Here is a 24,667-nt window from a genome sequence, read left to right as displayed (position 1 = left end):
CAGGCTGTTGGTATCTGTCATTTACTGCCTCTTCCAGACCCTCCAGTCGAGGAGCTCACAAGACCCCCTCCTCCCCACTTTCAACTGGGGCTCCACAGAAAGGAGGCACCAATGAGAAGCAAAAAAAATATATCAACTGCCAGAAGCTTCAGACTGATTTTGATTCTCTCCTAATCCTTTTAAATGTGATATGTGTTTAAATTAAGAGGAGCAGAAACAAAAATGATTTGGGAAAATGATAATGTTATCCTAGCCTATTTCAGTAACATTCTAACATGGTTAAGAAAACTGCCTGTCAGATTTGATCAGTGTTGTTGAAGTGAACAGCCATCATTCTCAGGAGTGTCTGGAGTTAAATTCTCACCCAGCAGGAGCAGTTTTAATGACCGAAGAATCCAGTAACAACAAGAAATAGCTGAATCTCAACGCACCGCTGACCTCTTACAATGCCTCTCTCCTCCGTTTCCCAGGTACAACGTGTCTGATTGCTCTACTATCAGATAAGGACCTCACGGTGGCCAATGTGGGTGACTCGAGAGGGGTCCTGTGTGACAAGGACGGGAACGCCATTCCTCTGTCTCATGATCACAAGCCTTACCAACTGAAGGAGAGAAAGAGGATAAAGAGAGCTGGTGAGCTTGTGAACACTTCCAAGTACTGTCTGCCATCCTGTCCGGTGAACAGGGTGGCTTGCTTGGACTGCCTGTGGGGGATAAGATATTCAGTTACCCCGTGACTAGTAGATCAGCACAGAGGCTGCTGCTGAGGTAGCTGAGACTTGACTTTGTGACATTTCTTGGCAAATAAATGGCCACCGAACTTGCCCTCCTCGTGGCCAAAGATTCCAAAAGAGCCCCCCAAAAAGCCCTTTCCTAGTTTAAAGGCTAATGAGATCTTTGGGCTCCTGCTTGCCTTACCCTGCTTCCCTCCAGCCACACCAAACTAACCGTTCCCCAAGTGAGCCATGTTTCTGCTAGCTCTGTACCTTGGCAGGTGCCAGCCCCACCAGCCAGTGGATAACAATTACTTGTCCTTTAAGACCCAGTTTAAGGGTATCCTTTTGGTAAGCCTTCCCTGTCACTGCACCAAAGGCTCCCTCAGTCTAGGTTAGGTGCCCCTTCATTTTCCCAACATCCTATTTGGGTAACCTTTTGGGTTACCTTTCACATTATGGACATACCTGGCTCTCTTATCTGTTCTGCCTTCCTGATTGTGAGCTCTTTGAGGGCAGGAATTTGGTCTTGTTCCTCTCTATACTCCCAGCATCTAGCTCAGTGCCTGGCACAAGTAAAGATTCTGGGGTTGCGGGGGGGGGGCTCTTTTCATTTTTTTTTCAACATCTAGAGACTGGGGATACAAACTTACATTCTGGAATTGGGATGGGATGGGGCATGTTAACAATAAATAAGTAAAAATAAGTAAATTATCTAGTATATTATAAAGTGATAACTATTATGAAGAGACATAAAGCAGGCAAGGGAATGGGGAGTATCGGGGGTCGTCACTACAGGCCTCACTAAGGTGATATTAGGACAAAGACTTGAAGGAAGATTATCAGTTGATGATTACATTTTCATGATTCACTTTGGGGGATTCTTTTCTACCCATGGAAAGGAGGACTCCCTCCCTCTCCAGACTGACAACTGCAGCATGTTGGCTCTGCACGATATGCCAGGCGGCAGGCCCAGCTGTCCAAGGGGAGCTCACGTACCCTGGGTCTCTAACCAGAATGGGCCCCTGCTGCCCGGGGTAATTGCAGTTGACTCCCTCTCTCTACAGGTCAGCCTCTGCCCGGAACCTAATCAACATTTGAGTTTTCACAGTAGGAAACTGTACTTTTGAGTCAAAAACTGTTGAAATGTATTACAACCTCCTGCTTCAGTAACTGCTTGAGATGCAGAATAATTTTTAATGAGAGCTTTAGTCAGGCTTTTTGTTGTGGGATGGAACAAACTATATTTTAGGAGTATCTATCAAGCTCTGATGAGCTGCAAGCAGTCTGAGCAAATACTCTGGCTTCCTTACTTACAAAGACACCATTTCCCCATGAGTCTGCTGTGACCCTGGACTTAAGATTCAGTTAGCCTATTCCACGCAAGGATGTGTGTACGATACCTGGAAATGTCATCTTAGCATCCTGCGTGCCCTTCTGCAATGGCATTCCCATTGTATCCTCTCTCCTCATCCCTGCCATACCCCCCACCTGCACCCCCACCCTCCAGGGATGCTTTATAGAGGCCAGTTTGGACACTGTCTCCAAGGAGGTTAATCTAACCTGTGTCAAGGGGTATTTTATAGCAAGGCTTAAGGAACAGTGATTGATTGTATTACCTTTACGTGTATTTTCTCTGACCTCAGCCTTCCTTTCAGGACACCTTTCCCTGTCCTACTTAGCATAACAATACACTACAACCAGTCTGGGCCAAATCCAAGTTGGCCCTTCTGTCTTCACTCCTTTTATTGTTTCCAACAACAGCAACATCAGCTGCCATTTATTGTTTGCTCACTCTGTGCTGGGAGCCAAGCCTAGTTCTTTACATATGATTTCTCTTTACTAACCTTATGAGGTTGATAATGTTATCCTCATTTTACAACCGAGGAAGTAGACCCTCAAAGAGGCATGTGTGCCCAAGGACACACAGCTAGTGAATAGTGGGACGAGAATCGAGACCCAGGACACTGACTCTGGAGCCCATGCTCTTGCCTACTAGACCACACTTCCTGGAATGTTCTCATACGTAGAGGTCCTACCCATCGTTCAAAGCCTTGCTTTATTGCTCACTCTCCCTGATCATCACAACCAGGTATCATTGCTCCTCCTCCATCTGACTACAGCATTTAGCAGGTACTAGTTTCTTCTCGAAAGAATACTGCTTTGTGCTTATAGTTGTTAATACATGTAGCTTTTCCTTTCTGCTAGACTATCTGCTTCTTTAGAGAAAGGTCTGGATCTTGTATAAGTTTATAGCCTGCAAAATGCCTTGCATGGAGTATACATTTAATAGATATCTGACAAATAATATGTGAATGAACAAAGTCCTCCCTCCCTTAAAGAAAAAATAATAATAGACAATATTGAGTGCATGGAGTGCATGTGATACACAGGCACTATGCTAAGTGATTTATATGGAGTAACTCCTTTATTTCTCACAACTCAGTGGAATAGGTACTATTATTGTCCCCATTTTGTAGCCAAGGCAACCTAGAATCAGAAAGCTAGAGCTTCTCATCTGAAGTGACAGAGCCAAGAATCAAATCTACGCAGTCCGACCCAAGAGCCTGAACCTTTCTCTACTGTGCTAAAATACACCCTTCTTTAATCCCGATCCTATTTGGGGAGCTGTTTTGAGATCTAGATGCACCCAGGGGCAGCCTAAAGCTAAATGAAGTAGCCCAGTGGTGTCTCTGGTTCCCGTCCTCATGCCTTTCAGCGCTCTTTGGCCATTGTCCTCGAATCCCTACCCTAGGGCTCCCTACTGTCAATCAAGGAGCCGTCAAGGTGTTGTTAAGTTAAAACCAATGCCCTCATCTATATGTATCTGCCTACCCTCACTATTTTTACTGATATATTCCTCAGAGCCTTTAAGATGGGGATCTCCTGGTAGAGTGTGAAACCTCAAGCCATGTGGCGGGAAGGCTACTCCTTCCTGGCAGTGCCCAGGGGAGGTGAGGGGGGCACACGCAGGAGATGAGCCTTGTGTACGTGCACCCAGACTCTCCCGTGTGTGTGAGATACCAGCTGCTCAAGCTAATGGGCTCATTCTGTCTTTGCAGGTGGTTTTATCAGTTTCAATGGCTCCTGGAGGGTCCAGGGAATCCTGGCCATGTCTCGGTCCCTGGGGGATTATCCACTGAAAAATCTCAATGTGGTCATCCCAGACCCAGATATCCTGACCTTTGACCTGGACAAGCTCCAGCCCGAGTTCATGATCTTGGCATCAGATGGCCTCTGGGATGCTTTCAGCAATGAAGAAGCTGTTCGATTCATCAAGGAGCGCTTGGATGAACCTCACTTTGGGGCTAAGAGCATAGTTTTACAGTCATTTTACAGAGGCTGCCCTGACAATATAACGGTCATGGTGGTGAAGTTCAGGAATAGCAGCAAAACGGAAGAGCAGTGAACCCTTCTGGGTCTCGGCTGCCCTCGCCTAAAGGACTCTCAACACACTGGTCTCTTCTAATGTAGTGAAAGCGTGGGAGTTACAGTTAGGATCAGCCACCTAGACGTGGGATTCCCCTCCCTGGTGGGCATAGCTCTATATGCAGTAATGAACAGAGGGTGCTCTTGGCCCACGTAGCTGAGAGGCTGGAAAATGGTTTCTTCGTGTGTTCCCAATTCTTTCCTCCAATGTTCAAAATATATAAATATATAGCTGTAGATTCACAAGTATGACGTGAACGGCACATGTGCCATATATTCTCCCCTTTGGGATTCTTTTCAAGACCTCTTCCAGGATTCTCCAGGCATCAGACTCTGTCCTGTCTTTGGAGCAGTGCACAGAGCAGGCCTCCAGAGCTGCAGGGGACGGGCTGCCGTGGCCCCTGTGAGTCTGGGCGGACGGGCCGATGCCCGCTGCTGAGAGGCAGAGCTATCCTGAGAGGGCTTTGTCCTCCTGAGCCCAGCTTTTCTGCTCAGCAGCAGCCCAGACACAGATGTGAAATGGTTTATTATTCCGTGGCCACTTTTGGAGACGGGGGGAAGTGGGGAGGATGAGAGCCGCCCGCACAGCACACATAACCTTTTCCCCTGGCTTCCTTTCTTACTTAAATAGACTCTGTGCCACCTGACCCGTCTCCGTGCGTTTATCCTAATCGTGCATGACCTTAACCTTTTGCTTCTACCTTACCTTATGTAATAGGCAGCTGTGAAACCACCACCAGACACCACGATTTTTTGTCTTACCAAGAAACCTATTAGGGGAAATGAATAAAGCAAATCACAATACCATAATTTCTTCACTCTTTAAGGGTAGATAGAGGGAAATAGCGGCCAAATAAGTCACAGTGCCCCCTGGGAAATCTGCTGTTTGCGTTAGGAGACAAAGCTGGGGAGGTCACCACCCTGAACTGAGCTCCAGCGGCCATTTTTGTACGGGTTTTTTTCTTCTCTCTCTCCTGTCCCAGTAGCCTTCAAGTGTCTTTCAAGCGGTGTTCTGATCGGCACAGCCTTGAAGTGCGTGTGTGTTCCTTGAAGCCGAGGACACAGTGCCCAGCACAGCTGGGCATTTGGTGATAAAATGCTGGCGCGTGCTTCCCCTTGACAGTGGAGAGGCAGCTGCCTGTAACATTCGGTTGCAGATCACTGTCCACACCAGGTAGCTTTCCCCAGGCAAGCACAGCCCGCCCCCCCGCCGCCCTGCGTTCCGTGGCAACCACGCTCGCTGGCTGGGAATTCAAGCTCAAACCTGTATTGTTAAGTAGCTCAGAGTTATTTCGGCGCCAGGCTTGCCGCTCTTCATGCCCTGTCACCAGAGTCATGTTTCCAAACTCTGTTTTATAAATTAATTGACCGAGTGCTGGGTCAGCCCGTTTGCCTGACTGAGGTGGCTCAAACAACCAGACAAGATTTTTGTTGTGTCCCCACCCTTCTGTGTCTGAAATGTTGAGGTGTCCACCTGGTTTTGTCCTTCTCAAGTGGACACTTGTCTTTAGAGCTTCTCAAAGGTCCAATTCACTGGCCGCCTCCAGCCCACAGTGCCCCTCCGTCCCCTGCCCTTCTTCAACTGTGGAGCTTTCCCGAAGCAGGTTCCAGGGGAGAACTTGGGAGGATGAAGCTTCCCTTGTGGCTGCCAAGGGCTGCAGCCTGACTCGATTCCTCCAAGCACTTACCGTCCTTTGACTGCAATGAGAATTAGTAATGGTTTCCCAAGCGATTTGCTCACTTTTGTAAACTGTAACATTAGAATTTCCAGCATTAGAATTAGAACCCTGGTTATTTTTTTTTTAGCTACAGAAAGTTCTAGTACAAAATATCTGTCACCATTTTAGATTGAAATATTTGCCTATTGAGAGACAATGAACAATTGGATGTGTGTATTTGGGGACGGGGTCAGGGGAGAGGAAGATGGGAGAGAGGCTGGTTGTGCTCAGTGATGGGATGGGCAAGCAAGGTGGCCTTGCTTGGAGATCTAGGACATCCTGACTCTGGCGAGTTACCAAAGCCCACCATCTAACTGAAGGTCAGGAATAAGCAATTTCAGCATTTTATGCTACCCAGTCCAATTTCCTTTTTTATTTTTAACTTAACCCTAAAATTTATATTGACAGGGGAAAGAGATCTTTTAATTCCATGATCATATTAGTAAGATGAAAATAGACATGTTTTGGTGAAGATGAAAAAACAAAGCTACAGGAAATTAGTGTTTGTTTACCCTGCGCAGGGTCTTCCTGGGTGGTGCCGAGGGCAGGCGTGTTGGCCTTCCCCTCCAGCTGAGGTTACTGGGTGTCTTCTACAGTTTGTTTGTAGAATTAATTCACTTCTGAATTTAACCATGTAGTGTGTGTATTTCCTATTCCCTTTCTTTCTGCCTCTTTTCCTCCCACTTTGGCTTGTAGATTTTTTAAAGACAGATGTTTTAGGCAAAATAGTAGCAGTTTGATTAAGAGTTATGTCTAAAATCAGGAACTTTGCTTCCTTCCCCCATCCTGGAGCTCTCCCTCTGCCCCTCGTCCAGCTGTTAGGGGTCTGCAGACATCACCCCAGGGGGTGCCCTGTGGCTCATTTTCTAAGGACAACAAGGGAAAAGTTGAATCTAGCCTTTAGGGAAATTTTTTTGAGAAGTTTGCATGTGAAGCTTCCCTAAACAGCACTGCCAAAGCTTTGGAATTATCACATGAGGCTGCCCAGACTCCACAGCCCGAGTTCGCATTGCCAATAGCCCCATAGTGCCAAATTTTGGGATGGTTTTTCATTTCTTTTACAAATGAAGTTGGGAATGAATGACCACATGCTTACGAGCCCCCAGCAAGATGCCAAGCGCAGACCCTCATGAATGCACCGCTCCGCTGTTGCCCCACCAGCAATTTGTACTCTTAACATGGGTTGGGATTGGGGGGAGGGGATAGGACAAGATAGGGAAAATTTTTTTGAAAATTCACTGTATTTGCAATTCTCGAACTAAAGGAATAAATAATACTTACATTAAAAACTCCAAAGCTAGTTCCCAAGACCTGACTTCATTTTATGTGACCAACTTGCCCAAGGCACTGAGCTCTGAAGTCACTATTCTAATACAACATGACTGTGCGCATATGTACACATTACTGGTAACCAGCGGCTACGTTCTATTCCTTGCCTTAGATAGAAGGTATTGGCCTCTTGAATCTTGTCTATGTAATAAGAGTATTACAGAGAGTGTTTTCTAGAGTGAGGAGCATATGCAATCTGGGTAATTTAAAGCAGGGCTTATTTCATGCAACTGTAATGATTTCAGCCCACATACATTCTGTGCAAACGGGATTGCGTGAGGATGATGGCATCGTTTCAATCTTATCTGAAGTAATTCTGGGAAACTGATGACATTATTGAATTGGATCACTTGGATATCCAGCAATACATGAGGGATATGCAAGGGAGTGATCACCTTTTCCTTTGCCAAGTATATCTTGATTTTCCGGATTTTTTTCCCCCTGAATTATTGCCAGATCTAATACTCTTACAACCATGTCAATGAAGAAGGTTTAGAAAGGGCAACATTTCACTGTACATTTGAAAGTATGTGAATACACGCTCTGGATGAAGCTTTATTCTTCCATGATTTCAGAAATGATTTTTTTCTCCTTTGACCCATCATCATTAGACTGATCTTCCCTTAATATTCTCCTAAAATTGCCTTAGCCGGTCACACCAGCATTCCTGAACCAGCTCTGCAGAAATGACATGACTGTTAGATACACACTGGGGCCTATTTAATTGCCTCTAGGTTAAATCATTGGTATCTAGACTTTGGAACTACTTAGTTGAACACTGCAGGAGTAATAGAATCAAGTGTTCCCCCAGAGTGTGTTCCATAGAACACAATTTCCAAAGATGATCTTCCAAATATAGGGTTCCATGGTCAAATGAGTTTGGGAAAGATACTATCTTAAAAAGTTAGTGCATATAAGCACATAGAAGGTTTTATTTAAATGTCCTATAGGTGGGCGGTGAGGAGAAGAGAAGAAACACACCACAAATGTAATTTCAGTTAGCTCAGTGTTTTCCAGATTAATTTGGCCAGAGAAACTTATTTTGAGTAACACCTAGTAACATTCCAAGGAGCTTGTGTTCCACAGGACCCACGTTGGGAATTTCCGGTATATGGATATAGTACTATTTTCTCATTCACTACAACTCTTAGTGGTAGCCGCACAATTTGCAATTTTGAAACACTAGTCCTTTTCACATATGAGGCTGATTTGTTAATGAAAGCGGGAAGAAACAGTATGACTTAATAAGACCCATCAGCAGCTTCCCATTGATAACAGAAGCCCGGCAGTCCTACCTGAAGCTCTAAACTTCTCTCTTTTGTGTTAATAGGCAGGAGCATTGCCATATAGCTAGGGATTTCTCATATTCATTCCAAGAGCTTTCCGTTGTGTTTTTGAAGTCATCTTTGCTTTCCAGATTGAATCAAAATAAATATTTTTACATCTCATCACTATATGAAAGTTTAGAAATATATATTTAAAACAGTAGAAAAGGAGGAAAAAGACATTTGGTTATAATTCATTTTAAAATTTTAACTAGATTTTTTAAATTATATATCCATTGTATAATAATGGAAATGTAAACTATTAACACTTATTTACTCTTTGTCCTCTGTCATTCTTTCCATATTCAATGAAATAATCTGAAATCAACCAAAGCTCATTTGTTCTAAAATCCCTGTCCCATGTTGTCCCACTTTTCACATATTATGTATAGGATTAAGTTTGGTGAGTTATCTCTTGCCTAAAATGTAGGGCTTGACTATAACTCTGTACTCGTCACTCTCGGCCTGGGCAGGCCTGGGACGCTCTAGGGAATCCTGAAATAACAGATGAAACAAATTTAGTCCAAAACACCACGCACAGTGAAGTTAAGGTAAAGTCATTAATCAGAATTATCAGGAATACATCCACCCTGTGGACATTATCCAAAATAGTAAAAAACTGAAAGTAAAACTGCTTAAGCTAGGTGGCAGATTTCAGAGGGCAAGTGACAGTTGAATTAGATATGTGCTTCTAGACATGTTTGGTAATATGTAATTTTTTTTTGCTAATTCTTAATGTCGATGCTTTGTCCATTATTTTTTCTTTTTACCACTGTTAAACTGCAGACTGTTTAACTAAGGGTGGATTATGATCATTTTGATGTGTTTAGTAATAACCACACCATCATTTGTACAATCACTTTAATAAATCCACGTTAAGGACTTTGAAGAGAGCATGAAGTAGCTATTCATTTTAACAAATCACGAAGGCATTTTCATAGTTCAAAACTCTGCCAACAAGCAAGCAGCAAAGGTGCAGTTTATATTTAGAGATGTGGTTCCATTTATTCTAGAAGTCCTATAATCTGGCATTATTTAACCACAAAATTCCCTCTGACATTTGCCAAATCCAAATTAATCTCAAAATCTCCGAGGACCTGAGTCCTTGGCTCTGAGCACTAGCAGACTGCTATGGAGGTTCTGGGGGCAGATTGTGATGGGGGAGGATTGGGGGCTGGACAGTGTGCCTGGGTTGCTCGCTGTCTCTGTGGGAGAGGGACCGTGTATCTGCCACACTCTCTCTTCACCTTTTGTCATGAGGAAATTCAGAGGTTAAAGATGGTATCATGTTTCTATATAAATCTGACAATGCATAATTTAAAACATGTTCACACAGAAGCAAAGACAGAAGTAATAATCAAGGAATCGGGGAAGAAAACCTGTAGGGTACCCAGACTTTAAAAATGTAAAAAAGTAGTTTTTCCAAAAATCAGTCTTCAGTCATAGCAACTGCAGACACCTGAACACAGATCAGTAGAAGGCAGTTTTCCCACATCTCACCTATTCAAACAAGAGACTTCCTACATAGAGTATTGGCTAATGCTTTTTTTTACGTGTTAATAAAGACAGAATTCTAAAGCTTGTATAGGACTGTTAGAATAGGCAGAATCACATCTAAGAAAAATAGTTTGGAACATTTTTTAATTAAAAAAAAGGCAAAATTAATTTCCAGTATGGTCAAAGTCAGAATGTAAAGAAAAGCATTTTTGAGAAAATATAAAAGACAAAATTAAAAGAGAATCATATCAGAGGAAATATTTAAATTAAGAAAAGGAAGCGTATTTTATTACATTATGAATCATGCTTTCTGATATTTGTGTTTTTTCTGAAGCTAAGGAGATAACATTGAAATAAGAAAATGAACATAGAGTTATTTGTAAATTCAGTAACATTACAGTCCCTATTCCATTCTTTCCCAATGAAAATGGATATGTGTGGCCTTATTTATTGCTGTCCTAAACGGCTTCACTGTTCTAGGTTCTGTTTACTTTGCAAATCTTAGAAGTGGTTTTACCCTGCATCCTTCGAATTTTTGCATCTTCCAGGCAGAAATACCCCCTTTTAAGAGTTTTTTAAATAGTAAGACAAAGTGATAGGCCCTGCATTTTCGAGTGCCCAGATAAAACTGAAGCCAGATCAATGCAGTCACAGCTCCAACAGAGAGCGAGGTTTAGTAGACATAATTTTTCAAAGGCCAACATGAATACCAGTGAGTATTCAATTTAAAACAGACAATTACAAACAACAGGGTGATTCAGTGTTCTTGCTTTTTGGAGGTTTTCTAATCCATATAATACAAAAGGTCATATTTGCTCATATAATTTAAAAAAAAAAAAACAATCGTGGAGAAATGATGTTTTAGACATCTTTAACCCAAGAGAATGATGTCGCTTGTGCAAATTTTAAATTTCTGCCTGTATTAGTACATGTAAGAACAAACAATGATTGCTTAGTGTACTAATGAAAAGATATAAATCCTGCTATTTGAGAAAAAACTAGAACCATGGGATGTGAAGCAAGACTACTGCCCCCCTTTAGGCTTCAAGACTATAACCAGTCTTCATTTGTTGATCATTTTGGTTGTCTTTTTATCTCAGGTATATATTCAGAAAATAGAGTAATAAACACAAAAAATGGAGAGAATCCAATAACTTTTGCTTCTATTTTAGAAAGCAGGGGCACCTGGCTGGCTCCATCAGTGGAGCATGCAACTCTTGATCTCGGGGTCATGAGTTCAAGCTTCACGTTGGGTGTAGAGATTACTTTAAAAAAAATTAGAAAGCAGTGTTTGCCCTTTTTAATTTATCTGAAATACTTGTTCATATTGAAACGTTAACACCTACAACATGGTCTCCAATTTACCCTTTAGTTACTCAAGCAAATGGATTCGATTTAGAGCACTTCCACGACTTCAAATCAGGCTGTCCAGTTAAAATCTATTTTGCAATGCCTCAGCATTCCTATGGTGAGCCAGGAAAAAGAAAACAAAAACAAAAGAGAAAAAACTTTAGTAAGGCCAGAGAATGGTTAAACTGACAAGCCTGGAAAATAGTAATGAAAAAGTTAATTCCAAAACACTCCAATATGAACCATGTTCACGTATATAATTTCTATATGCCAAATGTACAGGGTGTATTTTTAAATATAAGCATCATTGCATTTATAACAGATTGATCTACCTTATGAACAGATTTAATTAGAAAAGTCTTTATTTTTGCTGTAAGTACATCTGCTTGTATGTTTTGTTCTTTCCTTTCCTTTTTTTTTTTTTCCTGAGCACCTACCATGTGCCAAGCAGAGGGAGTCTGAGTAGAACTAGTGATGACCACTCAGGCATCATCTCTGCCTTGTTTTACAGCCTAACGGAGGCTTCACAGATATTATAATGCTCAGCATTGGCCGAATGGGATGAAACTCAGCATCTTTCATGATTTCCTCCAATGGCCTTGGATTTGTGAGGACAAGGCAGAATTACATACAGTAATTCCTTCCTACACACAAGAGAGTGCCTGACAAAAGGTTAGGCATATCTTGCTCATATCCAAGCAAATTCCATCAGATATGTTAGATCACCTGTTTCCCAAGGATTGAATGAGGAAGTGAGACAGGGAGCCCCTGGGGACCAGGGCAGGGGTAAGGCTGTCCCCGTAGGAGGCCTCCACCCAAGTGGGACAGCAGCTAGACAAGAGCTCAGTAGTAGTATGGTCCAAGCCAAGGTGTCTCTCCCTCCAGGATCCTTTCCTGGAGGAAAGAGAGAATTGCAAAAAAAGAGAATAGGGAATAATGAGAACATCTATGGCCAATTTTAATTTTTGTTCCCAAGAAGCTATATAGTGTAACAACCTTATGCCCCAAAAAAGAACCCAGAACTGAGAGTGTTTTGTTTTGTTTTAAGATTTTATTTATTTATTTAAGAGAGAGAGAGAGAGAGTGCGCAAGCAGGGGGAGAAGAGGGAGAGGGAGAAGCAGACTCCCCATGGTGCAGGGAGCCCGATGTGGGACTCGATCCCAGGACCCTGGGATTACGACCTGAGCTGAAGGCAGACACTTAACTGACTGAGCCATCCAGGCGTCCCCTGAGAGTATTTATCAACAGTATTCCTGAATCTATAAATTAGTGAATTCATTACACAGAAAATTGACATGTCTCAGTAATATAATAATTTCTTGGTTTTAAATATGAACAGAAGACTAAATGCCAGATTTTTTTTTTAAATCATAAAGTTGGTATCCATAGTAACTTTAAACATTCCAGAGTCTGGGCATGGAATTTAAGTTTTATATTTTGAACAAAATAGCAACATCTATTTTCTGTATGGCAAAGCAAAACTAAATACCAGACTTTTATTTTTAACCACGGAGGCCACCACTTATTTCTAAGTTCTCTGCCTGGTCATCTTCCCTAGACATCTCTTTCTGTCTATGCCAACTGCTTCTTTACCAAGTAATATTAGCTACTGCCAAATTACATTAGAATCCTATTGAATTCGAAGAACAGAAAGTGAATGATAAGAGATTGGGAATATCTCAGAGTGATCAGAAGTGGGGGGTTCTGTTGCCATTTTGTTTCTTTTTTATTTTATTTTATTATGTTAGTCACCATACATCACATCATTAGTTTTTTATTTATTTTTTAAATTTTATTATGTTATGTTAATCACCATACATTACATCATTAGTTTTTGATGTAGTGTTCCATGATTCATTGTTTGCATATAACACCCAGTGCTCCATGCAGAACGTGCCCTCTTTAATACCCATCACCAGGCTAACCCATCCCCCCACCCCCTTCCCCTCTAGAACCCTCAGTGTGTTTCTCAGAGTCCATAGTCTCTCATGGTTCGTCTCCCCCTCCGATTTCCCCCCCTTCATTTTTCGCCTCCTGCTATCTTCTTCTTCTTCTTTTTTTTTTTTTTTAACATATAATGTATTATTTGCTTCAGAGGTACAGGTCTGTGATTCAACAGTCTTACACAATTCACAGCGCTCACCATAGCACATACCCTCCCCAATGTCCATCACCCAGCCACCCTGTTTCTAAGCATGAGAACATATAAAATTCAAATGACGTCAAAACAATTTATGATTTGGTAAGATTAAAACCAGAGGTGGAGCTCCATTATTAATGAAGGAAAGAAGGAAAGGAGAGTTGAAGAGAGAAAGAGAAAAATACCACATAATTGAGTAGTGTTTTTTATGAATGGTATATCCCCAAAATTCTGACCTAATTTCCTGCTGGATTTTGAAACAGTGACTTTGTATAAGGCTTTATTAAACCAATTTCACCATCATGAATGTTTTTCCATCAGCATTGTCTTGCTATTTTAAAAATTATAAGAGATGATTTATAAAAAGATTCCGGGATCCATAATTTATTAGACAATGTTTTCTTTTAGGAATCTTCAGATTGTATTTAATAATTAAATTGAAGTTCAAAATGACTGCTCAAATCAATCAGGCTTTCTGGTAAGTTAGTCCCTAAAAACTATCCATAATAAATACAACAAAACCTTGGCAAAACCTCATTATTCTTGGTACTCTTCAGAGGTTTTTATACCTACTATTCTATATTTGTCTCTAAGAGACATTTGAAACAATGTTAAAGTGTCAGTTTGGTGTAGAGCTCAGAGTATATGGCGGTGCACGGTCACTCAAGATGCATGGCGTGTCATTCAGGTCCCTTTGATGTGTGCTAGGGGTAGATTTAGCCTTGTAGAGACTAATGTGTTCATGCAGTCACTGATTCTGTGTTGTTGTATACAAAATGAACAGCTAAAAATTCACCCTTGTTGACAAGATTAAAACAAAAATAAAAATTAAAGTTACTGGACTTTATACATGGGACTGCTGCTAGTCTTTTCTTTTGGTTAAAATTATTTTCCATTCTAGTGTCTGCTCTGGAGTTTTATCATTTCTCAGTGCTGTTCAATTAGAATAGCTGTTGAGGTGAGAGGCCATGTGGAAAGCAGAAGAACAATTCAAGACCAGTTCAAGGCCAAGACCAAAGCACAACAGAAGCAAGAGACAGGAGATATGGAAACTTTGGGTGTTTTCATTTGGAACAGGAATAAGCCTGGCTCTGGTTCAAAACAAGGTAACTTTTAAAAGTGTATGCAACAAAAATTGTTTGTTGTTCACACAACACAACTTTCACCCAGCTCTATAGCTCATCAACCAAATTTATATAGTATATAACCAGTATTAGGTGATAAGGGTTAGAGAAGCTCTGCATACAAGCCAACTAGAGCGACATGGTGTGGCACAGACACACGTCTGAGGAAAGTGTTCAGAAGAGAATAGCCATCTACAAAATATTTCACAGATGCAGGAAAGAACACTGTGCAATCTGGACACAGTAAAAGAGATATATATCTACACACATGCACACATGTAATACTACTTTTAGGTATTCTAAAGATGAAATGCTCAAGCATGAGCAGTACCTGGAACCTAGATGAAGAACAATAAAAGTGAATCAGCAGATTGCTGATTTTGGAACTGGGTGTAACAAAGCAGAAAAATATGGCCTTGGATTATTTTTCTCCTTTTCGTTAAAAATATTTGATAGCCAGAGTAGAAAATGCCTCCCACAAATTCTAGTCTTCTACCCCTTTCTCTAGAAAATTTCTTTTTTTTTTTCTTTTTATTTTATTTAGAGAGGGGGAGAGAGAGAGTGAACACAGGGGCAGAGGGAGAGGGAGAAAGAGAATCCCAAGCAGCCTCCATGTCCAACATGGGGCCCAATTCAGGCTTGACCCCATACCCCCAAGACCAGGACCTAAGCCGAAATCAAGAGTCAGACCCTTAACTGACTGAGCCACCCAGATGCCCCAGAAAATTTCCAGTATAGAATGAGGGATGTGATTCAAGATTTCAGGATGGATGATTGTCATCTGGGTTAGAGTAAGAATTATGGACTTTTTCAATACCACAGACCCAAAGAAATAGGAATCAAGAGCCACAAACACCCCACCTTCACTTACAGTGATGGTTTATATTCTCTTTCTTTCCCTCTGTTTTGTTTTAAAAATATAGTAGTGGCAATCTCTCTGGCTTTTTGAGGTAACAACAGCAGATCCTGGTAGCTTAAGCAGAAAGGGAACTTTAAGGATTTCAATATAAGTGGTGCCTTGTGGAATTCAAGGTCAGTCAGTATTTAAGTGCAGTCTTGGGAACAACTCACACCTAAGACTCAAAAGCTATCAAGAAGTCTACAGAGTTTCCTCTTCCAGCTCGAACAGATTAACTGCTATTGAACTAGGCCATCTACCATAAACAACTCTATAACTGGACATGCTATATTAAGCAGCTGTTTTCAGGCTGTAGACAACAGACAGTGCAAGATAGCAATCCTTGAGAGAAGGATCACAAATTGTCCCATGATCAACTCAGCTGTCTGTAAGAAGACAGTTTTCTTTCTTTTTTTTTTTTTTTTGAAGATTTTTATTTATTAATTTGAGAGAGAGAGAGAGAGCGAGTGCGCGAGAGAGAGCATGAGCGGGGAAGGGGCAGAGGGAGGGGAGAAGCAGGCTCCCGGGAGCCTGATTCGGGGCTCAATCCCAGGACCCCGGGATCATGACCTGAGCTGAAGGCAGATGCTTAACGACTGAGCCACCCAGGCACCCCAAGGGGACAGCTTTCTGATTGTGGCACAGCAAGCTGGAGTCCAAGCTAGACTGAATCAAAGATACAGAAATCAGAGTTTGGGCAAGTGGCGTGACTAGAATCTGTGGAGAGAGATACAGAAGGGGAGCTTCAGGAGTTATGGGTGGGCCCCTCCTGAGTCCTTAGCTGAGGGCTTTACTGAGTGTGCGCAGGGTGAAACACCGAGGCTTAACAGAAGATGGCTGCTGCTGTTTTGGAGAGTGGAAGAGAAATACTGGGTACTGAGCATGGCTGGGGAATACCAAGTTCTGGTCCAAGCAGAGTGGGGAGACCTCCTTAACACTGTCAACAACCCACGGGCACCTGAGTGGCTCTGTTAGGTGTCTGCCTTCAGCTCAGGTCATGATCTCAGGTTCCTGAGATCGAGTCCCTGTCAGGGCTCCCTGCTCAGTGGGGAGTCTGCTTCTCCCTCTGCCTCTGCTCCTCCCCTCACTCATGTGTGCTCTCTCTCTCTCTCTCTCAAATAAATAAATAAAAATCTTAAAAAGCAAAACAAAACAAAAAAACACTGTTAACAACCCAGACATCCAACCTGAGACACTTAGGCCATGCCTTAAGAGTAAAAACCACTATGTAGATTAAGGCCTACTTCAGACCTAACCTAAATGAGTCTAAAACCAAATGCTAACAAGATCCACGAGGGAGGCTGAGGTGGGAAGTTGAATTCTAACAAGTTGGAGGGGCTTGAGAATACCTCAGGTTTTTACAGACAGGCTGAAACAAACCATAACATGTACCCCCTTCCTCCCTCCATCCTTCCAAGCAAGGTCAAGATGATCAGCTAATAACTGAACTAGTTACTAGAACAAAAATCAAAACTCTTTAGAAGACAATAGAATCCAGAATATTTATATATTTATAACATCTCACTCACATTTTCTAGTATAATACAAAATCAATAAGTCACGAGACACCCAAAGAAACAGGAAAATGTGACCAAGAAATAGCAGTCAATAGCAACCACCTCTGAGTGGCCTAGATAATTGATCTTAGCATATTTTACAGCAGCTATAATAAGAATATTCAAGGAATTAAAGGCAACTGTGATCTTAATGAAAAAATAGATAAGGAATCTCAACAGAGAAATGGAAAATTAAAAGTGAAAATTCTAGAAAAGAAAAGTAAATAACTGGAATGAAAAATTCACGGATTAGCTTAACAGAACTTGGAGATGGCAAAAGAAGGAGTCAGTGAACTTGATCAATACAAATTAACCAATTTGAAGAAAAGGTGGAAAAAAAAAGTTGAAGGAAAAGTAATGGAACCTTAGGGATATGTAGGACACTATAAAACAGTATAAGATACATGTTACTCAAATGCCAGAAAGAGACAAGAGTGAGAATGGAGCAGAAGAATATTTGAAGAAATAATGGCCACAAATTTCTCAAATATTAGGGAAAATATCAATATACTTCCAGGAAGATCAGCAAACCACAGGGAAGCTAAACACAAAGAAAGTAATGCCCCAAAATGTCATAATGCCATGGTTGAGAAGTCCTGCTCTAAAACAATCAACTTAAAAAATAATTTTAAAAAAGAGAAATAGCTAAGAAGGCAATTGAGGAAATTACATGGAATATTACTGCTTAGTCAGTTAACTCAAAAGAGGGGATGGTAGGAGCCACAAAGGTGCAAAATGGAAAGTAAATAATGGGATGGTATACTTAAACCCAATCACATCAATAATTACATTAAATATAAATGGACTAAGCACTCCCTGATGGGGGCAAGTCTTTTTTTTTTTTTAAATGTTGCTGAGACAACTGGGTATTTACATGGAAAAAATGAACTTCAACCCCTTTCTCACTCTGTTAAAAATTTAAATTGGAGATGGATTATAGACCTAAATCTAAATCTTAAAACTCATAAAGCTTCTAGAAGAAAATATAAGAGAAAATCTCCCTGACTTTGGTGTAGGTGAAGATTTCTTGGGTGGGGCACAAAAAACATGAACCATAAAAGACTAAAATGTGTAGGAATGTACAATGATATACTTTTGAGAACTATTTGGCATTTTATAATAAAGTTATACACACATCTACTGATTGTCCCAGCAATTCCGTTCTTACGTGTTTACACAAGAGAAACGAAAACAAGTAACACACAAAGAACCTGTACAAAGATCTTCATAGCAGTCTTATTCATAATAGCCCCAAACGGAAACAACCGAAATGGATAAACAAATTGTTATTTACTCATATAACAGAAGAATTCTTGGCAATAAGAAGAATAAACTGACACATTTGTGGGCTGGAACCATAAAGCTCCTGAAGGTGCTAGATGCCCCATCAAGATCTTTTGACTCCAGATGTCAACACTTTACCCTCTTGGGCTCTATCTGGCCTGCCCAGTAGGGAGGCCAGTCTGGGGTTGGCATCCACAGGAATCCTTGCTGTCTCTTGCAAGGTCTGAATGGAGGAGAAGCCTATAGAGTTTCAGGCCTACCAGCCTGGCCCTAGATCAGCCATGAAAAAAGGGCACTGGCCCTGGCTAAGGGTCTATTTGAACACGGGCATTTTCTCTGTTTCCGTAAGCTACTGCCCTTCCATGAGCCCTAGACTCCATTTCTGAAGCTCTCCCCAGAGATTACAATCTTGGCTTCACTGAGAGTCCACCAAGGGTCCAATGTGAACTATGGGCTTGGGTGATAATGATGTGTCACTGTGGCGTCAGCCCCTGTGATAAATGCACCACTGGTGAGGAGTGTTGGTAGTAGAAGAGGTTGTGCACGTGTAGGAGCAAGGGAGCATGTGGGAAGTTGCTGTGCCTTCCTCTCAATTTTGCTGTGAATTTAAAACTGCTCTAAAAAATGAAATCCAATTTTAAAAGAAAAAAAACCCAGCTAATAGCAAAATTTCCCAGATTTATATCTCCTTAGTTGGAAATAATGCTCACTCTTAGTTTGGGTTGCTTAGCCCTCATTCTAAATTTTTTGAGAGGGATTGCCATTGCCAAATAGTGTCAAGTAGACCAATGGACTGTCTGCAGGGTTCTGGGAATCTTAAGAGGGGGAAATCCTCACGGCTTGGGTCACATTGTACTAACATGGTGAGTTGTACTAACCATGTAGGTGGAGTTAGCTGATGACACATTTCTCAGAAATTTCTAGAAGTTTCTAGAAAAGAGGTTATTTGGCAGGCAAAACGATAATGCCCCCTCTACCTGCTTTCAAACATAAGACTGAGAAAAATAAAATTTCACTTCTACAAATTTAATGCTTTTTAAAATTTTACTTTAGGTACAAATCAAAAGAGTTTCAATAACAAAAGTGAGGTTAAGTTACTCTCCTACCACTCACTGAGCGAAGCAATAGGGTTAATTATCACTTGACCTTAGAACATCAAATTAGTCACTATTTATAGGTTTTCGACTATCCTGAAACCTTGAGACACTTCATTTGGAATAAAGTAATTACAGCAGCCTTGAGGCAGGAAGAACGGTTAAGACCTGTGTCCCGAGCACCGGTCACTTCACTGTGACCTTACCAACAGCCAGAGATTTTCCAGCTTCTCATTTATGAAGAGGACATGCTGAGTGTTGTTACCATCAGGCCCTGAAACTACTTTGTGCCAAGCTCATAAAACAAACCTTCTCTGACAATAGTCAGGGAGCAAACCTTAAAAGGCAAGCAAATGTGGCCCTGACCTCTCTTCTTACCCAAGTAAGAAGCCCTGGTTCCACGGTGAGAGGCGGACAGACTCTTGGGGCTACAACCCTTGGCCTCCTGCTCTTCTCTCTCGGCTCCTGGCAGAGGCAACCACAGACACTGCTTCCTTAAATGGAAGACAAGAAGGCAGTGAGGAAGACAGAAGGCATTTCCTTTTTCTCCACTCTCCACTGCGTCCCTGCGGGCTGCTCACAGGCAGGGCACCATTCTCCTGCGAGATCTAGCCCACACCCTCAAAGCTCCCGGGTCACAAACCAGAGGAGGGTTTGATTTATTTCCTCACATCTCCCCACTCACCTGGGGCACAACCCGTCCCGGACAGGGAGATGGTTCTTGCGACCCCGCAGTTAGGATGCCCTCAGTGGTGAGTCACAGACTACTGGCCTCACCACAGCGGTGACTTCCTGTACAAAAGGTCTAGAAGTAAGTGGTCTCAGGGCTGCCCAGGCTCATCACCTCAGTCCACGACCCTGATCTTTAGCCTTGTCTCTTCTTGGGATCAACGTGGAAGCTATGGGTCCCCGCATTGTAGACAGAACATCTGACCAAAGAAAAGAGCCTTTCTCCTTTGTCTTTTTTATTATTATTATTAGGGAGGAGCCCTCCCAGACACCCCCGGGGGTCCCACTGGCTGGGACTGGTTTGCTCGCTGTGGCCTCCATGGTGGGAGAAGGCGGGAGGGCGGGCAGACCGGGCAGACGGCTCGGCAGCAAGCACAGCATTGGATCCTGTCCCCCACTAGCCTCTCCCCAGGACAGTTTCTGACCTTGCTTTTCACCTTTACCGAAATTTGTTAATATATTTGTTAAAACATAAAGTAATTTATCCTTGTTGTTGAAAATTAAGTAATAAAAGGTACTTTAAACAGGAAAAAGTGATTGAGAGGCAATTCTTGTTAACATTTTGGTACATTCTCATCCTGCTAATTTCTGTAGAGTTTCTACATCTGTAGTGAAGGGGGAAGAGTGGCATTTAAAATCACCACTTTAGAGGTGCCGGAGTGGCTCAGTGTGTTGAGCATCCGATTCTCGGTTTCAGCTCAGGTCCTGATCTCATGGGTTGTGGGATCGAGCCCCGGCATCGGGCTCAGCATCGGGAGTCTGCTTGGATATTCTCTCCCTCTGCCCTTCTCCCACTCGTGCTCTCTCTCAAATAAATAAATCTTTTAAAAAATAAAATCATCACTGCAGCTGCTGCAAATTTCCGAAAGAATGCCATAATTTTTCTTGAGGGAAGTTGATTTCTTTTTATCTGGGAAAAGTCTCGAGCGGGCTTCCTTCAGGGGGAAGCGTGAAGTGGCACTCACCTCCACCCTACCTGCCACACAGTCTAAAAGGCAACAGTAAAACATAATGGGGACTAAATTGAAAAACATTTTTTAAATTATTCTTTGATGACCTAAAACAGGCGTGAGGGCTTGTGACTGTGGAGAAAGGGCCAGATGTGTTGCAGGCAGGGTTGGCGGGGGGCCTGAGGAGGGTCTGTGAGGACTGCTGTAACAAAGCACCACAGACTGGGTGGTGTATAAGCAACAGAAAGTATCTGGCACAGTTGTGGAGGCTGCAAGTCCCAAGTGAGGGCAGCAATCGGCTTCTGTGGGGGCCTCCTTCCCAGTTACAGATGACAAATTTGTTCATCCTCAGATGGTGGAAAAAGGGAGAACAACTCTCTTACCTCTTCTTAGAAGGGCACTAATCCCATTCATGAAGGCTCTACCCACATGACCCAATTACCCCCCAAAGGCCCCACCCCCTAATACCATCACAACGGGGATTCGATTTCAACATACGAATTTTGGAGGGACACAAACCTTCGGTCCATAAGAGAGGGCTACAGATGATGGGAAATTTTCTTGAGGAGAGATGTTTTAATTATCTATGCAAGACAAACCACTGCAAAACTTGAAAGCTTAAAGCAAAATTTAGGATTTCTCTTGGTTCTGTGGGTTGATGGGGACAGCTGGGAGGCTCTCGTTTGAGGTCTTATACAGTTGGGGTTGGAGTTGTGTGAAGGCTCAACTCCAAAATGAGTTCTTTACTCACACGTCTGGTGCTTCAGCTGGCTTGGCAGGAGCATGGGAGCTGGCCGGGCCTCTCTTCTGTCTCCACCCAGCCTTGCACGGGGCTACCTTGGCTTTTCTTCGTGTGGTGGGCTCAGAGTAGCAGGACTTCTTACAGAAGCATCTGTTCTGAAAGACCAAGGCCAAGCTGTAAGGCTTCTTTTGACCTAGTCTCAGGGGACATGCAGCATCTCTTCTGTTACATTCAGTTGGCTTACAATTACTACTCTAACCATAGTGTAGGCACTCCATGAAAATTCTGAATTACTATTTTAGAAGTCCAAGTGCAACTTTTCATCAGCAACACAAAAAACAACTAATAGTTATATAGCATTTACTGTGTGCCAACAACCCTATGAGATAGGTCATTTCCTCTTTTTTGTAGGTAAAGAAACTGAGGCACAAAAAAGGTAAAGTGACCTGCCAGCGACCACAGAGTTAGTAATCAGAGAAGCCTTAATTCAAACCCAGGCAACCTGGCTCAGGCTTCCTGAAGAAGAAGAGAACCCATTTTAGTGTTTCCGGCACTGGGGTCTGAAACTGCAAATTAATATATTCCCCATGACAGGTGACTTGAGGGTTGCAACAGACATTTTGCTGTATTCTTTTCTCCTGGGTAATTGATGCCTCTTCACTGAAATTGTAAGAAACCAGCAGAAGCCTGTGGCACAAAGATCCAGGTCCTATTCGTAACTATCTCCCTGGTCTTGGCCCTTGCCCCCTTCTGGAAACCTGAAATCGACATCCCTGCCTTCTACACAGCCCAAGGCATTTCCGTAAGCAAACACCCCGACCATATGCACTGAGGACACACATTTATTTTGAAATGCCTGTGCAGCCAGCTTTGTATGATGTCTTCTCTTGCTGGGGCCTGGCTACAGGAACGTGTCATGCTGCTGGGGGCAGCACTGGTCCCTGGCTCGATTGGCCACTGCCCACTGGCATCTTACTCTGCAGCCTGCATGACTTCCCCAAGATGCCTGGTGGCCACACATTTCCTTAAATCCTTTGGAGACTATAGCCTGGCACCTCCAAGTTCCTCTCACCCCCGAGTCAGGCATAATCCTTTTTAGAAATTTCTGCATTTCCACTGAGGAATGTGCTCTAACCAAATTTGATGTTAGCAAGGGAAGAACAGTGTAGCTGGACCTGGAACATTCTGGTCCTGGCTTGACAATGACCTTGGACAAGTTGCATGCCTTCATATCAGAGAACAAGAGTTCCCAAGCCTTTTCTTGGCAAAGATCCCTTTGCCCTCAATGAACCATCATCCATGACTCTGCACTCAATTATAACTTGGTTTCTCCATTTTATTAATCAAACAAAATTAACCCCCAATTAAGCTTCTGTTAAGTATAAGCTGATCATGGCTACTGTCTCAGCTGATTAAATTCTAGCCAATGGAAACGTTTTCCTTAGCTTGGGCGACCTTATCTTAGGTAAGCGTATGGATTCCTCTCAGCTTTTGGAATTTTGAAAATTGTGTAGACTCCATTAACTACTACCCCTGGCTGTGTTGACCATACCCAGGACTCAAAGACTAAGTCCAAGTTTTGTGCCTCCATCACTTACCTTAAATACAGAGTGATGGTATCTATCCTTGTTGGGCCCTTCTTTGTCCTTACAAGACCCACGAGATGGCCCTTCCCTTGGGCACAAATTCTGTCAAGGGACTGCCCACACAAATCTCCCCTTGGCTTTCGGGGCCTTGCTAACATCCATCTCCTACCAATACCATCAACATGTGCCGTCTATTCTGATGGACTCCTTGAAGGTTTACTCCCATATTAACCACACTGGGACAACCAAGGAGCTGATGGAGAGTGTGAGGGGATTCCCAATTAGAGTTAGTTTTCAGCTCACACAAAATCCAGAGAAGTTGGCTTAACATAAAAGATTCTCAGTGGGTTAAAGGATGGAACAACCCCAAGATGGCAGGATGGACCTGCCACATATTTACCACCCCCCCAACTGAAATCTGGTCCCCTTCCAGCTCCTCTTGCTCTCCCTCCATCCTGCAACTGCCTACCAGACTGCAACAGAGAAGGGCTTTGTCCCCAACCTCATGCTCAGAAATACTATTGTTACAAATAGCTCAGCTCTGGCTGCTATCTGCTGAGTTGCTGGGGAACACGATAATGCCCAGCACATTTAGGGTGGAGCTAGGGAAAGATTAACAGGTGCGAAAGGGTAGCCAGCTCGGGGAAGGGATCAAAACACCAGCTCCAAGTGAGCCAGAAAACTCCGGATCCACTCAGGCCAGACTCAGAACTGCAGGTCCCCGAGCCTCTCCCTTTCACACACTAGGCATGGCAGATTCTATTACTGCACCCCATCCTATACAACACATTCCTGCCTGCCACCACGTGACTTGCACTACTTCCTGTGAGAATACACTACCCCCACCCGCCACTGGCACTTGGCACGGGATTTACTTTGGTCAGTGGATATATTGCATATATATATGCCAATGTGTTTTGCCAGCTCTTCTTTCCTTCCCTCTGTAAGAATGGCATGTTCCAGACAGGGCGTGCCCTACAGTGGGGATCCCGAGATGAGAAGATAGAAGCAGCAGGTCGTGGCCAATGCCGGCAACCAGTGGTGTGCGATGTGTATGAAAAGAAAACATGGCTGATGTCACCCCGAGATTTGAGAGTTATTCTTGCAGCATAATCTGGCAGAAGCTAATGTGCTAGGAGTCACAAACTCCAGGCTATGGGCAAGCAAAGCAAATGAGTGAGGCACAGTGTGTAAGGCCATGGG

General features: G+C 42.7%; 1 protein-coding gene across 2 annotated transcripts in view; it reads left to right on the top strand.

Annotated features, from left to right (window-relative positions):
• Positions 1 to 14,348, top strand: part of PPM1L (protein phosphatase, Mg2+/Mn2+ dependent 1L) — a 301,867-nt gene extending 287,519 nt beyond the window's left edge. For both annotated transcript variants that reach the window (XM_078069934.1, XM_078069935.1), the window contains exons 3-4: positions 471 to 632; positions 3,775 to 14,348. In XM_078069934.1, coding sequence (XP_077926060.1) covers positions 471 to 632; positions 3,775 to 4,121 — 509 coding nt within the window. In that variant the 3' untranslated portion in view covers positions 4,122 to 14,348. The remainder of the gene's footprint in view (positions 1 to 470; positions 633 to 3,774) is intronic.
• The last annotated feature ends 10,319 nt before the right edge of the window (positions 14,349 to 24,667 follow it).

This window comes from Halichoerus grypus, chromosome 1 (assembly GCF_964656455.1).
Source record: "Halichoerus grypus chromosome 1, mHalGry1.hap1.1, whole genome shotgun sequence".
In the NCBI taxonomy this organism is placed as follows: Eukaryota; Metazoa; Chordata; class Mammalia; order Carnivora; family Phocidae; genus Halichoerus; species Halichoerus grypus.
Note: the sequence above shows the minus strand (reverse complement) of the source record. Positions and strands in the feature narration are given on the sequence as shown.